This window comes from Gigantopelta aegis, chromosome 3 (assembly GCF_016097555.1).
Source record: "Gigantopelta aegis isolate Gae_Host chromosome 3, Gae_host_genome, whole genome shotgun sequence".
Taxonomy (NCBI): Eukaryota; Metazoa; Mollusca; class Gastropoda; order Neomphalida; family Peltospiridae; genus Gigantopelta; species Gigantopelta aegis.
In genome coordinates this window covers 16,334,874-16,357,822 of record NC_054701.1, presented here as the reverse complement: position 1 = coordinate 16,357,822, position 22,949 = coordinate 16,334,874, and the positions used below count along the sequence as shown (strand labels likewise).

Here is a 22,949-nt window from a genome sequence, read left to right as displayed (position 1 = left end):
GGGACAACTTCTTATGGCAGAGTGGCAGGCCATTCCCCAAGAGTTCCTCAGACGTCTGATCAACAGCATGAGGCAACGATGTGTCGAGTGTATTCGCGCCAGGGGTGGATTCACACACTATTAAACGAATGTTCTAATGTGTAAAATCCATGTTTGACAACCTTCTACTTTCTTGTATACAGTGACGTTTATTTGTGGTTTTTTGTAAATATGGAACAATAAATAAAAATTTTGGTGTAGTTTACATCATCAATCTAATACACTATGAAACTTATTTGGTTATAAATTTTTGACCCTTAAATTCTTTTGAGTAGTATATTTAATTTTTTTCTTTAATGTTCACTGTTTATACAACTTTTGTTTTATTATATTGTGCATAAGACAGATTTCCATTTTGAATTTCAGAACATAAAAGACATGGTGTGCATGGAGAGACCGGAATGGCAGGCTGTGATGAACTACTGTACAGCCATCTACAAGCACTTCGAGATAGACGGTCACTCATAGTTGAGGTAGAACCCACACGCTCAGCTCTACATCCGTGGAGATAGAGAGAAAGAAAGAGAGACAGAGATGAAGAGCAGCACAGTATATGACTGACCTGCAGGGAATGGTGCACGATCAGGCATCAAAACAAGTCGGGAATGGTTGTTCGGCTTACCACATGCATGTTAGTGAAATGTGACACTGCGTAAACTTTAACCAACTGTGCTTTAGTAGTCCCCTACCGGTCCAACAAGATTTTATTTTCGCAATGCCTCAAGGTATTGAGCTAAAATGTTTAGCTTAGCTTTATTATGTACAGTTACAGATCAGATTTACATGTAACTTTCATAACAATTTAACACTTTTGACAGAGTTATGGCCCTTGAATGTAGGAGATAAGAAAATTTGTTGGGACTGGTAGGGAACATGTATTGCTTTAACAGTACTCTCAGCTCTCAGAATGCTTATTCAAATGTAAAACACACATACCAGGATCAGTATAATGAGAACAGTGATACGTATGAATAACAAAGTACAGTAAAACTTATGTTATCTGGAGATGTTAGAGACACTGAATCAAACAGCTTGAGATAACAGTGGGTCAAGATATATATAGTAGTTGTTGGAGAAAATTATTCCATGGGACCATTGCTTGACTGAGAAATTCTGGACTAATGATATAATATAGGTGGAGATTATGATAATTGTCTGTGTTAGTGTGTTTGTGCAGGGATTAGTAGTAGAAATAATGGAAATTGTAAATGTATCAATGTCTTGTAACCTATAGGTCACCAAGTCTATCCTTAGTGTTACCAGACACTGCTTATGTTGATGCCTGTACATGTGACATTGTAGTACCTCTGTTCCTCTTGTTCAAAAGTTTGGGCCATTATATTTTAAGAGATCTATGTGAATCTGTATGCATGTCCTTGTATCATCTCAGATAGGTAGTTAAGAACATTGTGTAAAAGTATCCTGTATTGTCTCAATTGCAACTTCAGGGCTAGCGCTGAGTCAGCAGAAAATTTCGCCAAATTATCTGTTAAAACTTCAAAAATTGAAACACCCCAGTTATTTTGTAACAAAATATCAATTATTACATGAAATTATTTCGCCAAATTAAAATAAAATTTGTCAATTGTTTTTGAAATTCGCAATTGGCAAATTTGGTGAGTGCCAGAGCTAGCCCTGAATTTGGACACTGTATGTGCTTAACAGTTACGGGATAACTATTACGTTTTTCAGTTTGCTGATGTGTATCAGTGTTTATACCAATGGAGATTTTGATTCTAATTTCAAATGTTTCTCAGACAAATAGTCTGGTTTTCAGTAAACATTATCTTTATGCAGACATTTTGAATAGTTTAATCTTAAGCCATTTTAATTGTTGATGAATAACCAAAACTTTCACCAAAACTCCTCACTGTAAAATCTGTCAAAGAGATTTGCATGTGTAAATTTATCTGTGTTCCCCAAGGGATGGTTAACACAAAGAAGTATCATCAGCTAACTCATTTATTCAAAATAGTTGAAACTATGGAGGCATTGTTTTAACTGGATTAATGTTTCTTAATGAATTTATCGATAAAAATTTCTATTTATACACTTTCCAAAGGCTAAGCTAATGCTCGCCGGTGCTATCAATTAACATAATGTGACCCATTCAAAACACTGATTGCTGACTAAGGCCCACTTTCCATTAACGGGATTCATCACGTGTTTTATCGTGTGCGTTTCTGCAAGCAGAAATGTTCTTTTCCATATCTGCAATTTCGCAAGCAGAGTATTATTAAAAAAAATTATATTGTAGGAGTATACTTTAAGTTGAAAGTAAATGATTTACGTTATGACATCATGGCATGTATGGAAATAGTCCTATGTAAGTGCACTGTATCGATAAAGTCGAGTGCGAAATCACATTCATGAAAAGTGGGCCTAAGACAGAACTAGATTCTTTATTTACATGAACCTAAAGCAAGTTTGTGTTACAATTTTATATTCAAAGCACTTTTATACAGAGTAGGAGATTACCTTCTTGACATCTTGGTTCAATTCCAAATTGAACACATAAGCTCCCATGAAGAATATATATATAAAAAAAGAAACTATTACTGTAATGCTAAAAATGAATGATATGAATAGTTATTGTCAATTTATTAAAAATCATTATGTTGCAGTTAAACAAGAATTAATTGACATTTTAAGCTTCTCAAAAATGTTTGTTGTATTCTGACATGTTCTAGTAATGACAATTTAAGATCAAATGTGCATTGTGGGTGAAAAATATTCACCTACATGTATAGTCCATCCCATCATTCTATAAAAATTATTTTTGTAAATAATTTCAGTTTGGTTTGACATAAGAAGAAACGTAAAAGTGTTTTTGAAATAACAAACAAATATTATTTTTGTGTGCAATTTACAAATCAATCGGCTCAGAAATAAATAATTTGTAGTAAATTTCATAGTATGAAAAAAAGGCGTTTCCTGTGGGACAGACTATAGGCATTTGTGTAATTAATAATAGAAAAGAAGGTATGCATTAAAAGAAAAGTTATTAAGGATTGTCAAAGTGTTGACAAATTTAAAGGATAATCTTACTTGCCAGTAGATGTAATATATATTTATATGAAATAACTACTCTAGTGTCTGCAGATTACAATACACATACTTAATAAAGGGGTAAGGGTTTATCAAATTAAGATTGTAGAACACACTCACTTAAAAATAGTTAGTACAACTACCTGTCTTAAGATGTTTAGACTTTTTAATTTGTACTTCAAAGTCTGTTACGATATTGTTATATTTAATTTTCAGCTTTATCCCATTGTTTCTAACATCTGACATACCACAAGGTTTTATACATGTTTTACCCATGACTATTTATATGTGGTCTCCAGTACCTATACATATGAAGAGTGTTTTTTTTTTTACAAAACTCGTTAAGACCACAAGATGTCAATTTGAGGCAAACAGTGTTTTGTGTTCAGAAATTATATTTTCATGTAATAACCACAATGAATGTAACTTTTCACAGTATATAAAACAAAAAATTTGGTGGTTGTCTCCATCTTTCACAATTTTGAACTGGTGAGTTTTGTTAAAAACACTCTTCATATATACATGACTTACCTTTTACTTTAAAGGGACAGTCCTGAGTTTACAACCATTGTAAAATGTTTCTGACCAATAGAACCTTTTTAATGATGGAACATGCAAATTAAATACATTTTCTTACGGTATTTAAAATATCAGTGTCTGTATTTAGAAAGTGTTTGTTGTTGTCCCCCCCAACATGCTCGAAACTCTAATGGTATATAAGCATGTAAATAAATATTGGTTGGTTGTTGTTGTCGTAATGCTTGTAGTAGCCCAGACCGGTGACCTCCCAATCATTTCATACATATGAAAAAATATATATCATGAATTAAAGTAAAAACTGAGTACTACAAGCATTAGTGTACAACCGCAAACACATTCAATATACAGACACTGGTATTCTAAACAAGAAAATATATTTAGTATGAAATAGTAGTCGCCAACAAGGCTCTGTTATCGCAAACATCTTACAATGGCTGCACACTCAAGACAGTCCCTTTAACATTTGACAATTCCAGTACCCATATACTTACTTTCACGCCTTACCTTTCAGAACGGACGTAAGTTCCAGCATCCATACACTTACTTTTACTTACCACTTTCAATATCTGTTATTTCCAGACTCATAGACATGTACTTTCACAACTGACTTTTCTAGTCTCCCTACACTATACTTCACCCCTCATTCTTAAATATATTTTATCTAATTTCCCCTCCAGTTAACTGAACACTTTCATTTCTTGTGTGTCAAACTCAAAGGTGTTTTATCATGATTGCATAATTTATGCATTTTGATATCTTTGTTATAAATACATTTGAAAGCTTGTTGCTGATTGGTTTATATTAGCTGGTAGTAAATGTATGGTGTTAATATTTAAGATAAACCAATGGAATTGTGACATTCTTAGCTTTCATTATGGCTTTCAAAGCAGATGGTAATGGCTGCCTATAATTTCATTTTCACTGTTTCTGTTTTTATTGACATCACTGCTGTACCATCAAACTTCAAAAGTTGTGGTACTGGAGAGTGTGTCAAATAATGTATGTAGCAAGGTTTGTTGTGTGTAGTACCAAATCAATGTTTTCCAGGTTTTAGATTATATTCCAAGGAAGACATTTGAGTAAAATACAAATTAAACCAGTATTGCAAATAAATTTGAGTATAATCAAAATATTAAAGATGCTGATTTTTCTCTTCCAATCTTTGACGAAATGTATATTAGGTGACATACTACTGTTTGTTTTAATTATCAATTTAATATCATTTGATGTCAAGTTGACAAGCCAAAGTGTTACCACTGTGGTCATCGTGTTTATGGTAAAATCGGGATTATAATAAGAAGGTTGAATTTACGAAGCCATGTTTTTCTTAAGCCCATGTGTTTGAGCATCGCAAATGTATTTACTTACACATATATGTGTAAAACAAAAGCAGGCATTGTAAATTCGACCAAGAGTCGGACCTAATAGCTGCTGACTAAACAGGGTGTTGTGTCATTTCCTTTTCAGTCAGGTGGAATATTTCCATGGTGATTATGAGCACAAATGAAAATGTCTTTATTTCTGTCCATTTGTGTTAAAAGGAGACTAGTTGTAGTAGTACAATTGCAATGAATGAAACAGACTGATGAACGTTGGGTTTTAGATAGGGTGTTGTGTTCTTGTAGCATTTATATTGATCACCAGCATAAACGTAAACCTAAAAGACTGACATAAATTAACGGTTAGATTTAGGAAACTGCCTATTTGAGACAAATTGACAGCTTTCAACCCAGTATACTGTCTTCTCATATAAACAAAGTAAGGCTAGAAGATACTCAAACTTTAGGTTAGGTTCCAGTGGGTCTATTGTGTCTTCAGCGATGTAGCCAAAATCATTTGGTCTAGATGCACAACATTCGTAACCACTGTGGACCACAAACATAGGGATATTTCATTAGGGACGTAACTATGGATATGTAAGTATTGTTTTTCATAGAATTAAGTAAAACTCTTGACAAGTTTTTAATTTAACTCTTTCCTTGTCTTCTCCAGGCTGTGACAAACTGCCTTGGATTAATTGCATGACATTTTATATGGGGTCGTAACTATGGTTTTACAAGTATTGTTTTTCACAGAATTGAGTAGAACTCTTGACAAATTTTAATGTTGACCCTCTTCTTTTTCTTCTTCAGGCTGTGACAAACTGCCATAGATTAATTGCATGACATATTTTTAATAGTTACAAAAACGCTTGAGCCAATGGTATTTGACAACTCATTTCAATTTTTTATGACCCCTTTAATCATTGGTGTTACTGCTATCACATCTTATTTTGCGACACTTTTGTGTTTTTATTGAATGTTTTGTGAATACCAAATATCCAGCACAAATAGTACAGTTTTGTTTTTCAGTATTACAACTTACGAGAGTTTGCTTCAATTTAATTTTAACCATGACGTAATAATGATTTTAGTGTGTGGTTTAAAACAAATTTTAAAGAACTTAGTAAGATATTGCTTGAGCAAAGAGTTGCTCAAAGAATTATTGTGTGACTCATGTTGATGTATTTATAATTAACTTGAAGGTGCTGTTTTTTATATTTTATATTACGCAATCAATTATTTCCAGCTTTATTATCTATAAATAGCTCTGATTTTTTTAATATATGTATTTAACTGAATTGTATGTGGCACTGACCCGTGACATGCACATTTACTTATGTACATAAGACGAAGTTATCACAGTATTTTGCTTGTTATAATGTAATTATGATTGATAACTAATGTTTTCTCATTGGTGCGTTTATTTTATCTTTCTCAAAGAGAAATAAAACTAAAGAACTTTTTAGTGTGTTTTGTTTTGAAATATGTATTTATATTAGTAGTATTTTCAAGACATTTGGGAAATTTCAATTTATATTTTAAATCAAGAGTTCAAAATTGGAGCTGATGGCGGTAAATCTCTCTCTCTCTCTCTCTCTCTCTCTCTCTCTCTCTCTCTCTCTCTCTCTCTCTCTCTCTCGTTTATATACTGAAATACAAAAGAAACGCAACAAACGTTTTTAGTGTTATTTTTATAATTTATTTAAGAAATAACTAGTACACGATTAAGACCAATCTCTTTTACACAGTTTCATTTTATTCATCAATAGATATCGCCTATTTCATAAAGAGCGGTTTGATTGTCATGTAGGGGTCACTAAAAATCCAGAAAAAAACCCGGTATCTGGTATGACCTCAGTTTGCAACTACGGAACAGCTAGATTTTAGTAATGCGAACATTTTCTAACTCAATCGTCAATTCTAAAACACCGATACCTACCACACTAATCAGCCACGTGTATGTATGCACGGGCAATTCATGCTTTTCTGGAATAGGTGGCGACGTGCGACTTCCGTATGTACCGTAGTAATGATGCCAAGTAGCATTGTGATATCAAAATAAAAAGGAGTATTAACTCTTTAATTGTCCTGAAAATATTATTGCTTTTCAGTATATTAATGTCGGGAATTGATAGCAATATTTAGTTATCAGTTACAATCGGTTAGAATACATACTTATAAACTTACGAAATATTCAAATATATACCTGTTTTGTTCCTCTTCAATTTTCGCTAATTTTACGTACGCATTAAAAAAGTATATCCATTTGCTTCGTATGCCAATATCTACATTTCATTCTGGACTAACAATATTGTTTTGTTTTGAGATATTTTATTAATAAAAAAAGAATCAAAAGGATTACACAACAGGCAGAGCCTATATAAGTGCTATCCTAAACAAGATGGACATCAGACAATATTCATAATGATTCATATATATCTAAAGCATAATAACAATGTCTAATGGCATAAAATATTTAACATAATATTTTTTAATATATAAAAAGTAGAGAGTAGATAGAATAATATTGGATGCATACCGGACATATACAATAGGTTCATCGATGACATTTGGACATAGTTATCAACGACATACACAGATTCTTCACTTTTCTCAATGCACATCATCCTCACATCAAATTTACCATGGAGATGGCTTGACTGACTACCATTTCTGGATGTGCAACTAGTCAGTAATGACATTATTTTCACAGACAGATTAGAACTCCATGACAAATTCACACAGATGTCTTCCACCTTCTAGTTGCCACCCTCGCCACGTATTTCATTCAATTCCTTATAGTGGACCTCGTAGGAACGTCACATTTGCAGCAAGACAGAATGTGCTGAGAAACACCTTGATCAATTTTGTAATTACTTGCAGAATTACCTGGAACCCCTGAATGACAAAAGTGTATTCTGTCATCGAAATCCAATATGTGCATAAGACAGTCAAAAGGATGTTTTAGACAAAGTCGTGATTGCTTCCATGGTCCACTATGAAGGCCTGTCCTTAGAAGGACTGCCATTACTATAGATATCCGTAACAGGATGTTTCACCCTTCCTGCACCACCTGTAGGAGGACTGCTATCTCAAGACTAGCCCAGAAAACAGTTGTGATGGCATGTTCTCATGAATCACTACAAAAAAGTGAAATGTGAGCATATACTGCTGCACCGGTGGCACTCGTCATAAGCATAGCCTACATACATCAAGTTCATAGTTGAAATGTACTAGATTTTCACCAAAAAGATGAAAAGTCCTGTATACGGTCAAAAAGGGTATTGCTCCAGACATCGTTATAGTCGGTGATGCGTCATATCGTGAAATGGCCTCTTGAGTGTTTACCATAAAACGTTTTGAAGGCTTTCAGTAGTCTTTAGATGTTATAACCCTAATCAAACAAATTCTCTACCAGAACAATATGTCTATCTTTAAATTCGAAACATAATGAGCATGCCCTAATGTATCTAGGAAGTTGCGAAATATAGATACCAAAATCTGGAGCAGAAGGAATATTGCTCGACAATGAAAAATGACTTGGAAAGCCGAAGTCATCCCTTTTGTCATACAGCTTCGTATGAAGGCCAACGTCTGAATATAACTCTAGTGGGTGAATGAATGGAAGGTAATCTTATTATTATTGAATAACCTTATATCATCAGTATATAGAAAGGTAAAATTAAACCTTTTCGCCAGAGTCCTTTGTTTTGATTTAGCCAGATATGTTAAAAAATCTTATTCATATCCCAAGAGAAAGAAATCGGCAAATAGTAGTAATTTATTTACTTTAAACCGTGTGGCTCATAAGCATACAATTATATAAAATATTATAAAACATATATAAACAGTCATCAGCATAAACATAAACAAGTGGATGTGTATTTGGAGGATGGACAATTATACATATTACGATTTTAAATGTAATGTACATTTTAAATATTTCCCAAGGTTACAAAGTTGTTTTGTATTTTTGAACAGATTGTAATTGTGTTAATTTAAAAACAGACGGTCTTAACCAGTAGTATATTTTTTTACATAAATATGAAAATATGAAAATACAATGGACATATTAAAATAAAAGGAAATTCATCTTCAATGTTATCCCGATTACACATACGACATTTTCTCTGTGATCGTTCAGTTCCATAATACCTTCCTTGTGCATTGAGTATTTGGTGTGATGAAACACGCAATTTTGTGATAAGAGATGAATAACAAATAGGTAATGATATCCTCAAATAATATTAGTATAAAAAGTATCTTTTAAATGCCTTAAAATATTACATTTTTTTGTGTGAATTGTTCAACAAGTTGTCTTTTTCTTGAATACAGTGATCTGACTGGCGCATTTTAACTCGTTTTGTAAATATTACATGATTATCAAAATGCTGATTAAACCACACATCTCCAAATCCTAACGAACATAATAAATGTTATACTTTGTGTAGCCAGTTAAAAGACTCCCGGCTTTCTAAAATATCATCATATATTGATTTCAAAATACAATTATTCGTCTCTAAAAGCTTAAACCAATATTTAACAATTCTTACTTTACTTACTACATGTAGAGGCAATCTTCCTAATTATGTTAACACAGCTGCATTCATTGCACCTTTTTTTTACATTCAATATTATTTTACAAAGATCCATATGGGCTGGGTCAAACCCCTATACATCACAACCATAATTTAACACACTAGATATAGAAGTATCAAAACATGTAACTGTGTTTCCTTATTAAGTGATAGATTATTACATTTTCTAAGGATATGAACCATGTTTTTTTCTGCTTTGTAAAGCAGTTAATTTTTTAGTTTCTGTGCATTTACCATTGTAATTTAACGTTAATCTAATATAATTAAAGCTATCAACCACTTGGATTATATTGTCATTAAGTTCATTTATCTTTAGCAGTAATTTTTCCACTGTTTATGAATACAACCATTTTTTTCTTCAATATTTACATCAGTATTCCATTTACTACTATACGTATATAACGAATCCTATATTTTTTGCAGACCATCTACACTCTGACAGCAGCCCATTAAAAGAAACAGTGAAATATGTTGTATATATATCGGCTCACTAGAGCTTTTAACTGACTGGTTTTCAAAATCATTTACATACAATGAAAACAAAAATAGTGACAAGGCTTCACCTTGTATAATTCCTGTGTTACTACTAAAAAGTCACAAAAACCAGATTGGAATTTTACACAAGTCTTTAAGACCTCGTACATAGATTTAATAATAGTATGCATTTCCCCAGTGATACCGTTTCGGGCTAATTTAAATAATAGCTTATATCTATTTATACTGTCAACAGTTTTTCTGTAATCAACAAAACACAAATACAGCTTCTTCTTACATCCCACCGCTTTCGAAATCAGATAATGAAGAGAAAATATACCATCAGTTGTACCATAATGGAGCACAGTTGGTGCCCATGCGGATACCTACTTCTCCTATCTATATGTCCTATACCCAAATCCGACATATATGTTGTACATAAGGAAGTGCAGCATTTCACATATGTTTGACTCAGTATATTTTTGTCTCAAAAAACTGTCCAAATCCTTTCAAGATATATACTAGTATATATATTTTTTTTATCTCTTCTTCACCCGTTTTAGTGACAAATGCCCCTTTGATGGAGTTTTCCTTAAGTTTGTCGTAGGGGATCGCGGAGTACAGTGTTGGAAAATCGATTGCTTTAACACTGGTGAATTTTGATCAGGATTGCAACTGAATAATATGAAGTAAATTTTTGGAGTTCTTGAGAATCCACATGTGATTAATTTGAGTTTTAGCTACACACACTTATTGCATTACACTTTTTAAAAATACCTGTTGTGTTTTTGCTTCCATTCTTCTTGAAGTAGTTTGTAATATATAGACGAAACGTTGCGTTTTATATTCCACTTAATTTCAAGACAAATACTTTTTTGTTTATATATATATATATTACAGTCAATTTGTAAAATCAGGCATATATATATATATATATATATATATATATATATATATATATATATATATATATATATATATATATATATATATATATATATATATATATATATATTTATGTTAAAGTCAATGTGTAAAACTAGGCAATCTGTAGAATGCCTGAACATTTCAGGCAATCTGTAAAGTAACTGATTCACTCAGGCAATCTGTTATATTGCCTAAATATTTCAGGCAATATACACATTGCCTGACTTTTCAAGGTAAATTCTAGACACATTGCCTAAAATGTCCAGTAATGATCTCCCCGAGAGTGTCTGTCCTCTTATATGTCAGGTACTAAATAGATATTCATGGAATGAAATGCCATTCGACTCTGCCTTGTGCAGAGATATGGTCCTGATCGTGGACATCAATTGTGTCGTTCATATATATATATTAATTCATTTGTCTTGTTGGTGTACATTTTCTACAGTAGTCTGGTTCATTAGAAAGCATCAATATATATATATATATATATATATATATATATATATATATATATATATATATAATATGTATGTATGTAATAGTATGTATGTATGTATGTGTACATCAAATACAAATCGCACAAGTTCTATAGCTAATCTTTATTATTCACATATTTCCCCCTTGATTCCTGTTATATTGTAAAACACCTGAAATACATCTTCAAAGATGTCCGACTCACCATCGTGTCCAACTCAGGTCGGTTTACCCTGACAGTTATTGATCGTGTGATTTTAGCCACATGAGAGCGCTTACATTGGTCATTACTTAGACTGTTTACACGAATAAGCCATCGAACAGTCGTACACGAGTCCTGTGGTCAACATGTTTTCCTTTGAAGTTGATGGCGTTATGTACATGTATACCATTTTACCACCACATATTATAGATTATAGTTTTTTGTGTGTTTTTTTCCCCCACTTAATTATCTTGCTTTCATTCAGTTTTGGTTCCAGCTATCTGTTCAGGATACACACTTCAACTATCTCGTTGTCCGTCCAAGACAGGGGGGAAATTAGTGGTTATTTGTCTGTGGTTGCATTTAGCGGTATATACATACATACATACATGCATACATACATACATACATACATACATACATACATACATACATACATACATACATACATACATACATACGATTATTAGATCAACGCATGTGCTGTAGATAACTATGAAATGAAATTGCACTTTTTTCTTCGGTTTTTGTTTGTTTTGTTTTTTAGCACAGTGCAGATACCATGACAATTAACACACAATTGTGGGAAGTAAGTAAAAGAAGAGAACACTTCTTGGTACCAAGAAATCAATTTAATGTCAATTATAGTGCCATGTTTACTTCGGTGATTTAAGGGGCGGGACCTATCCCAGTGGTAAGGTAATCGATTTATGCTCGGTCGGTCTGGGATCCATCGATCCCCATCGGTGGGCTCATTGGGCTATTTCTCATTCCAGCCTGTGCACTACGACTGGTATATCAAAGGCCGTGGTATGTGCTATTCTGTCTTTGGGATGGTGCATATAAAAGATCTCTTGCTACTAATATGAAAAATGTACCGGGTTTCTTCTCTAATACTATATGTCAAATTACCAACTTTTTTTTACATCCAATACCTGATGATTAATAAATCAGTGAGCTGTCGTTAAAGAAAACGAACTTTTTAACTTTTCAGTGTTTATGCCATAGGTGCAAATCTCATTTTCTAAAACCTTACATATTTAGTTAAATTTAGCGCATAAACTTATCAGTAGTATACATGTTAATCATGTTTTGATTGACAGCCGATATCTTCGATACCCATGCGTGATACAAGTACGTTTGTGCGGAAACTGATTTTTATTACATACCCATTTAATCTTGCTATAGAAATAAAGACCACTCTGACCGTGCAATAGTAAACAAATGATTGAACATGTGTAATACAACATCTCGCATGTTCATAGCAGCGTGCTTTCAATTCCACAGAATTCAACTAACTTTCCAGACGAAGTAATTTGCTTTATTTAATTAAATCAATCACAATATACAAAGGTGGTATGAAATAAATACAGAACCACATACCAGTTGGTTTCCCCATGTTATTTATTGCACTCGTTTATAGTGCGCAAGATTTGTGTCAAAACGACAGCTACCAAACTTATGTCTGATGGCTTAACCATGAAACCACCGAGGTCGGTAATAGAAAACTGATTTTAATTAGTGCGTATGCCCTTTCATTCGGTAAGCGCAATACCCGAATCATATTTCAATGAGCGACATCCCTAACATATTGCCAGATTATAAAGCAATATTTCGTATGTTTGTCCTCTGCATTATTTGAATGTACACGTCAATATTATTTATATTGATATGATATCAGGTTAATGAAAAAAATATGTAATCTCATACGCCCGATTTCCACTGTCGGTGAGGTCTTCGACTGATGGCTGATTCAGGTGAAATTCGCAGAATGTAACTGCCTCTATTTTATTAAATTATGATTGTTGAATATACCTATGGAATTCCCAGAATGTATTGCTATTAGAACATTTTTAAAACTAGATGTCCTGAAATGCATTTTTCTGCATTCTACAAATAAAGGGGCGGGACGTAGCCCAGTGGTGATGCGCTCACTCGATGAGCGGTTGGTCTGGGATCGATCCCCGTCGGTGGGCTCAATGGGCTATTTCTCGTTCTAGCCAGTGCACCACGACTGGTATATCAAAGGCTGTGGTATGTATTACTCTGTCTGTGGGATGGTGCATATAAAATATCCCTTGCTGCTAATCGAAAAGAGTAGCCCACGAAGTGGCGACAGCGGGTTTCTTCTCTCAATATCTGTGTTGTCCTTAACCATATGTCTGACGCCATATGACCGTAAATAAAATGTGATGAGTGAAAGACAAAAAGAAAGAAATGTTTTATTTAACGATGCACTCAACACATTTTATTTACGGTTATATGGCGTCAGACATATGGTTAAGGACCAGACAGATTTTGAGAGGAAACCCGCTGTCGCCACTACATGGGCTACTCTTTCCGATTAGCAGCAAGGGATATTTTATTTGCGCTTCCCACAGGCATGATAGCACAAACCATGGCCTTTGTTGAACCAGTTATTGATCACTGGTCGGTGCAAGTGGTTTACACCTACCCATTGAGCCTTGCGGAGCACTCACTCAGGGTTTGGAGTCGGTATCTGGATTAAAAATCCCATGCCTCGACTGGGATCCGAACCCATTACCTACCAGCCTGTAGACCGATGGCCTAACTACGACAACACCGAGGCCGGTCTGTGATGAGTGCGTCGTTAAATAAAACATTTCTTTTCTTCTTTTTTTCTTTCTACAAATAAAATTCATTATTACAAATGCTGATAAATGTATCTTTGTAAATACATTTTGTTCAAGATATATAACAGTTGTATGCAAGTATACACGCTGAATATATAAACATAAAACTAATAATGTACCAAACTGTTGGATCAAATGAAATAATTACTAACAATGAACACTTATACAATCCAATCAATTAATTTGTTACAATTATTATCGCAAATATTATGAATGGTACTAACAAACAATATTATACTATTAGGACTTTTTATTAAAACGTTTATATCACTTTAGTTTGACTTCTTTGGTAGTAGTGCTGGGGTGTTGTTAAACATTCATTCATTCATTCATTCATTCATTCATTCATAATAATAATAAGTTCATTTATATAGCGCTAAACTCCACACTAATGTATGCTCAAAGCGCATTACATAATTAAAATGACATGGTTAAAACAATAACATAGTAAAACAAGTGATAGGATAATACTAAAATAATAAATAAATATGAGTTATTATAAATGCTTAAGAGGGGGAGATAAAAAGTCAAACTGGATAATTAAAAGTACTGGATAAACAAATGTGTTTTAAGAAGTTTTTTTAAACGATATAAGATTTGGGGCACTGTCTGGCCTTTCATTCCATTTCTTCACAGTACTCACACTAAAGGAACGGGAGCCAAAAGACTTAAGCTTCCACCCTGGGACAGCCAGTAGGTTGATAGACCTGTAGGAGCTCACATAGATAAATATGAGCAATTCCATGGAGACGCACTGGTATGCGATGAACAAAATCTTATAGTGACATAGTCCACTCGTGCTGGGATTGGTAGCCAGTGAAGAGTCTTTAACAGAGATGATGAACTTGTGTCTTTAGACGATCTTGTAACCATGCGTGCAGCCTTATTTTGGATACGCTGTAACTTCTGTGTGTAGTCTTTGGGGATACCGACAAGAATGCTGTTGCAGTAGTCCAGGCGTGATAAAGTCAACGATCTGGCAAGAGCAGATGCAGTTTCCAGTGTCAATAGGTGTCGTATGCCTCCGATATTCTTGAGGTGCATGTTGCACGTTTTACAAACCTGCATGACATGTTTTTCCATTGATAGCTGAGGCTGACGATTGACTCCCAGATACTTGATTGAAGTAGTGAATGAAATTGGTGCATTGCATATTGTCAGATGAAATATGTTCGTTTTGGTAACTCTGGGGTTAGGACCAACTAGCATAGCCTCTGTTTTATCATCATTTAATTTAAGCATATTGCTTGTCATCCATGATTTTATATCTTTAGTACAAGTCTCGAGTTTTGTTAACGCTGTCTCACTGGAGCAGTCAGGATGGAAGCTGTCAGCTGTGTGTCATCAGCATAACAATGATGAAAATCTCATGGTTCTGAATGATGTTTTCTAGTGGTTTGGTGTAAAGGGTGTACACTACAGGACGGAGGACTGAACCTTGTGGTACGCCACATGTCAAATTAACTGGTGCTGATCGTGTCTGTTTGATAACTATTGACTGACTTCTGTCTGACATGTATGAGGAAAACCAAGAAAGCACAGTGTTGTCTAATCCACATTCCATCTGGAGGCGCCTCTGGAGTTTATGATGATCAATGGTATCTAATGCTGCAGAGAGGTCAAGAAGCACTAGCAGTGCTACTTTCCCATCATCCACTGCCATCTGAAGGTCGTTAACTACTTCATTCATTACTTTGGTAGTACGTTTACGTCAATTCTAGATGGGTTCGGGAAATTCGTGGAAAATTATGAAAACTTAATGTTCTAAAATGCAGCTTTCTGCTTTTTACAGGTAAACGTAATGATGGAAAAAATTGCTAAATGCCATTATTTTATATATGTAAAGCTAACACAATTTAACTGCCAAATACACGTCAAAAACATTTCAGTCCCCACTTGCCTCCCTGCGGACGCCCAAGCTCTCTGTGGCTAAATACCATATACATAAACCTAACTTGATGATCAAACATAGGCGTACGGGCTTCCATTTTTGTAGAGTGGAGTGTGTGTGTGTGTGTGTGTGTGTTGTTGTTGTTGTTGTTGTTGTTTTGTTTTTGTTTTTTGTGGGGTTTTTTTTTGGGGGGGGGGGGGGGGGTCTGATTTTTGCCAGAATTAAACGAAAATGCCCGAATCTGGATAACATTATTTATTCATATTAGCATATTTTCAAACAGCTATATAGAGTTGCATATGAATTACTACTAATTTTTACATGGATTACAACTAATATTGTGGGCAGAATGATGAAAATACACGGCTCGAAAATCTCTATCATTTTTGCCCGAATTTTAAGATTTACTCCAGCAGTGGGGGCCGTTGCCCCCCCCCCCCCCCGCCCCTATTTCGTAAGATGACATTCCCCAGACTTGGACATGCCAATCATGCTGAACAAAACAGCATGGCCTATAGCCTAAGAAAAGTTAACGTTTGTTTTGTTTAACGACACCACTAGAACACATTGATGTATTAATCATCGGCCATTGGATTTCAAACATTTGGTAATTTTTACATATAGTTTTAGAGGAACACAACTTTTAAGAGCAGAGGCGTGTGCAGGGAAGGGGGTTTTGGGTGTCGAAACCCCTCCCTACTGAAGCAAATTTTCGTTTTTCTCAATATATTTTACTGGAAAGCATGACACGACCCCACCCCCTATCAACGTCGTTGCCACAATATAGACCCCCCGCCCCCGCTAAAATTCCTGCACACGCGTCTGAAGAGCAAATGTCCGAATATTGAACTAATTTGTAGAGACAAAAAGCTGTATAGATGTACAGCACAGAGCCAATCAATAATTACTAAATTACACAGCCTTGAATTGTTGTTTTTGTTTTGAAAATATTTGTAATAAAAGCACTGCACAAACCAAAAAGGAGACCCTCAAATGAAATGGTCTAGAACATAAAATCTTAAATAATGATGAAAACGTTTCACTGGCTTCGTGTCGTCATTGAAAGCGATTCAATTTTTAAATGCAAGAATGTTTTCACAGTTAAGACACTTTAGATTCAGGAGGGTCAACACGTCTATAGATTACATATTATTTAAACTCGCCAAATAAACATGATACAAACTGTACGTACTAAAGTATGTTTCCGGAATAAAATGCACCAAAATCTCTCTTTATACCAAAACCATTTAATTGTGTAAGAAAACAATAAAATTCACAAGCTGTTCTTTGTGCTGGTTTTCATTTCAGGGACGCTCTGACGCCTTTTAGATTAGTCAATATAGAGAAAGAGAACATTTTAAAATCTATATTGCATGAACGATTGACCTCGTACCCCGTTATCAACATTTGAACGGTTAATCACCGTCCAAACATTAAACACTTTACAAAATTAATAAGACAGCATACAGATATGTGTAATCACTGTCCAACTAAAGAAAGTCATCTCTATATTCCTACAAATGAACATATTTTGTTTCTGTTATCGAACTGTTACTGTTAGTCCTTTGTCTTCGTTTATGGTACTGTGTGCTTTGCAGTACTACCAGTACGTTCGACGCAAGCTGCCACCAGCACCAGAACGAAGTCCGAACCAATACTCAGTCGGTTTCTACACACCAACAACGAAATACCACAAAACTCACTTTGTAGACAATGAGGCGGGTGTATGACCCGCAGAGCTTCCGCTCGCCTTAATGGAATCTGTCCCTGAAATAACATCATCCACATCCAGTGTTATTGGTTCGTTTAATAGGCGATGTTAACAACGGTACCCTCGGTGTGTACACAGGCATTTTATTATGGCCGTATCCAAGATCGAATCGATTACACAAAAAAAAAATCAAACGGGGTTAAATAGCCAATACATAAAAGAACTATTGATGACGCAGTTCGAGGTAGTAATGTTTTTTGGTTTTTTTTATATTAAGACACTGCTATGTGTATCACGACACTGGCGCACTGTACATGTTTATCGCGATGTGCTCACGGTGACAACTAGACATTCCAAGTTGTGATGTCCAGATGATGAGTCATTAAGATGAACATTGTTCGTGTGATCCTGGTTGGTTTCATATTCTGTTGTCTGCCAGAATTATCCGAGTGTGATGGTAAAGAAAAAGGCAAGTACTTTTGTTCAGTTATAATAATAATAAATAATAATAATAATAAATAATAAATAAATAATAATAATAATAATAATAATAATAATGATGATGTTCTTGATGATGATGATGATGATGATGATGATGACGACGATGATAATGATGATAATAAACGAACAATTAATTAGTATGTTGGCAACATATGGAATTAAGACACTGCTATATACTATTACTAACATCAAAATAGTTTATAGAAAATGATTTAAGAAATTAAAAGGCATATTTTTTATAGACACCAAACCATTTTATTCCAAATTTTATTCTGCAGCACTTGAAATAAATTGTACAGCAAATATTAACAATTTCAATTATAGTAGACCAAACGACCAGGTGAAAAACTTAACAAAACCTTCCTCAAATGTCACTCGTTTTTCTATAAAATTATGAATTTTTTTATTGAGTATGGCATCGAATTACATATAAAACTTATTTTTGTCTTACCTTTGACCCTTTTTTATTGCTAAAAACATTCTATTATCTAAGTCCTGTGTTAGTTTTAATTTAGTAAACTAGTCTGGGATTGGCAGTCCTCTCTGGTCCAGAAAAGGATCTCCTTGAGAGTGGCACTAGATATTTATGGAATCAACCACTATTTCATCAAATGCCCATTCGACTCTGCATTGTGCAGAGATACGGTCCATCATTTCTTATACATTTAAAAAAAAGAAAAGAGGAATATAAATTGTAATTCTTACACAACCATTAGAGAGAACGCTGTAAATATATAATTTTTTATTTTTCTTATAAAATTTAATTTTCTTTCAATCTGGTTTAAAAAAAAAAAATATATAAGAAATAGAATACTACATTCGTGTCTTCATCGTCTTAGCCAGGGGAGAGGGGGTGGGGGGCAACCCACAGTATGTATGTATGTATGATTTTATAAAATTTAATAGTTTAAAAAAGCGTTTGATTGGGGGAGGCATGCCCCCCCCCCCCCCCATCTCGCTACGCCACTGTCCATGACATGCATGCTTGAGCAGTTTTCTGATGAAAGCATGCCAGATATTACCCACACCGGGACTCACACTCATATCCGTTAAATACTATTAATCTTGTCTAAAATGGTTTTAATACTAAACTGGAATATATGCCATGCTTGTATTGAAACATGAACGTATAACATGTTTATACATATCATTTAAATTTGTATGTATGCAACTGAGTAAAATAGATGTACTGTGGGCTGGAGGCCTCAAAGTTGAATAGAACACTTTTATATTTGTATTTGTATTTGTATTAATCTTGCAAAGGTAAATGTTACCTAACAGTCACTTATGTACGGCCTATGTAGTATTCACTACGTCTGACGCCATATAACCGTAAATAAAATGTGATGAGTGCGTCGTTAAATAGAACATTTCCTTCCTTACTCGGCGGTATTTCCTGACTTTCAAACATTCCTGTTTATTATGATTTTTAAAAAACATTTTGGGTAATTTGCTTCCATCTTTTCAAATTCACATTCTGTCCCGGACCAAGTCACTGGCTATCCAGACATGCCTGAAACCTTAGTAGTATATGGGCATGTTGAAAATACACCGGCCTCGGTGGCGTCGTGGTTAGGCCAGCGGTCTACAGGCTGGTAGGTACTGGGTTCGGATCCCAGTCGAGGCATGGGATTTTTAATCCAGATACCGACTCCAAACCCTGAGTGAGTGCTCCGCAGGCTCAATGGGAGCTTGCACCGACCAGTGATCCATAACTGGTTCAACAAAGGCCATGGTTTGTGCTATCCTGCCTGTGGGAAGCGCAAATAAAAGATCCCTTGCTGCTAACGGAAAGAGTAGCCCATGTAGTGGCGAAAGCGGGTTTCCTCTCAAAATCTGTGTGGTCCTTAATCAAATGTCTGACGCCATATAACCGTAAATAAAATGCGTTGAGTGCGTCGTTAAATAAAACATTTCTTTCTTTCTTTTGTTGAAAATACTCTCTCTCTCTCTCTCTCTCTCTCTCTCTCTCTCTCTCTCTCTCTCTCTCTCTCTCTCTCTCTCTCTCTCTCTCTCTCTCAATGTTTGGCTTTAGTCATTCACGAACATTTAGGCTTTAGATGATTAAGTAACACAGGATTGTTATTAGACAAAAATCGCCAGTAAACGTGAACTCTATAATCCCCCAATGGTTAGTAGTGGTCATAGCTAATTACTGTATATTCAGTACTGTGTATTTGTAGCTTAGCACCGGCCTCGGTGGCGTCGTGGTTAAGCCATCGGACTACAGGCTGGTAGGTACAGGGTTCGCAGCCCGGTACCGACTCCAATCCAGAGCGAGTTCTTAAGGGCTCAGTGGGTAGGTGTAAGGCCACTACACCCTCTTCTTTCTCACTAACCACTAACAACTACCCCACTGTCCTGGACAGACAGCCCAGATAGCTGAGGTGTGTGCCCAGGACAGCGTGCTTGAACCTTAATTGGATATAAGCACGAAAATAAGTTAAAATGAAACGTAGCTTAGCAAGTACGATTTTCAGGGAACTTCACCGGCATTGGTAGTCTACTGGTTAAGCCACCGGTCTTAAGGCTGGTAGGTACTGTGCTCGCATCCCGGTACCGGCTCCCACCCAGAGCGAGTTTATCGATTCAATGGGTAGGTGTTATGCCACTACTGTAAGGCCACTCTCACTAACAACTAACCAGATAGCTGAGGTGTGTGTGCCCAGGACAACGTGCTTGAACCTTAATTGGATATCAGCACGAAAATAAAATGAAAATGAAAATTAAATAAAAAACCTTCATGATAGTTCTTACATTTATTTGGCCTTAGTTTAATATATAAATATACAATATAATAATATATAAGATTAAAATTGTGTAACAATATGGATCGGGATGTAACAAAAGCGGTTGTGACCTAGGTCGTGGGCTCCATCCCGTCCATGGAACTAATATTGTTTACCCCCATCTCAATATGTGTACTATACAGCTGGTATACTAAAGCAGTTCTAAGTGCTTTGTCTGTGGGAAAAACGTATATGATATATCCATTGCAGATATTACGTAGGAGTAGCTGATGCGACTTCTGACAAATCTACACATAATATGTGACCGGCCTCGGTGGCGTCGTGGTTAGGCCATCGGTCAACAGGCTGGTAGGTGCTGGGTTCGGATCCCAGTCGAGGCATGGGATTTTTAATCCAGATACCGACTGCAAACCCTGAGTGAGTGCTCCGCAAGGCTCAATGGGTAGGTGTAAACCACTTGCACCGACCAGTGATCCATAACTCGTTCAACAAAGACCATGGTTTGTGCTATCCTGCCTGTGGGAAGCGCAAACAAAAGATCCCTTGCTGCTAATCGGAAAGAGTAGCCCCTAAAGTGGCGACAGCGGGTTTCCTCTCAAAATCCGTGTGGTCCTTAACCATATGTCTGACGCCATATAACCGTAAATAAAATGTGTTGAGTGCGTCGTTAAATAAAACATTTCTTTCTTTCTTTCCTAATATGTGCTGAAACGTTAAATAAACACCTTCCTTTCGACATGTTGGGTGTGAATCATATAAATAATGTATACTACTCAAAAGAATTTAAGGGTCAAAAATTTATAACCAAATAAGTTTCAGAGTGTATTAGATTGATGATGTAAACTACACCAAAAATTTAATTTATTGTTCCATATTTACAAAAACCCACAAATAAACGTCACTGTATACAAGAAAGTCACATGACATGCTGTCAAACATGGATTTTACACATTAGAACATTCGTTTAATAGTGTGTGAATCCACCCCTGGCGCGAATACACTCGACACATCGTTGCCTCATGCTGTTGATCAGACGTCTGAAGAACTCTTGGGGAATGTCCTGCCACTCTGCCATAAGAAGTTGACCCAGATCATGAAGGTTGGCCGGAGGGGCATGGTTATCCCGAACTCTCCTGCCTAATTCGTCCCAGGCGTGCTCTATTGGGGCCAAGTCAGGAGAATATGCTGGCCAATCCATCCTGGCGATACCTTGTTGTCTGAGAAAGTCCGTTACCACCCTGGCGCGGTGGGGTCTGGCATTGTCATCCTGCAGAACTGCCCCGCCACCAGTCTGCTGAAGGCCTGGGAGAACCAACGGCCGGATAATCTCATTCAGATAGCGGATTCCATTCAGATTACCATCCACCACATAGAGGGGGGTCCTGTGGTGGATAGAGATGCCGCCCCACACCATGACGCTGCCACCACCGAAACGGTGACGTTGTCTAACGTTAACGTCAGCGAAGCGCTCCCCAGGACGTCTGTAGACACGAACCCGACCGTCGTTGAACTGGAGACTAAACCTGGACTCATCAGTGAACACCACTCGACCCCACTGAACACGTTGCCACCGCAGATGAAGTGTGCACCAGTGACGTCTGGCCGTTCTGTGACGTGGTAGGAGTGGTGGTCGAACAGCCTGGCGACGGCAGCGTAGATAATTGGCTCTCAGACGATTGCGTATGGTTTGATCAGACACTCGAGTTCCAGTTGCAGTCCGCAGATTGTCACGTAATCGGCGTGCAGTGGTTGTGCGTTGACGTAGAGCCATATTGGTGATGTAGCGGTCCTCTCTATTTGTCGTGCTTCGGGGTCTTC

General features: G+C 35.8%; 1 protein-coding gene across 1 annotated transcript in view; it reads left to right on the top strand.

Annotated features, from left to right (window-relative positions):
* The window catches only part of LOC121367586 (cytospin-A-like), a 33,823-nt gene extending 27,412 nt beyond the window's left edge, over nucleotides 1–6,411 (top strand). Inside the window, exon 6 of the mRNA XM_041491857.1 lies at nucleotides 406–6,411. Coding sequence (XP_041347791.1) covers nucleotides 406–507 — 102 coding nt within the window. The 3' untranslated portion in view covers nucleotides 508–6,411. The remainder of the gene's footprint in view (nucleotides 1–405) is intronic.
* The last annotated feature ends 16,538 nt before the right edge of the window (nucleotides 6,412–22,949 follow it).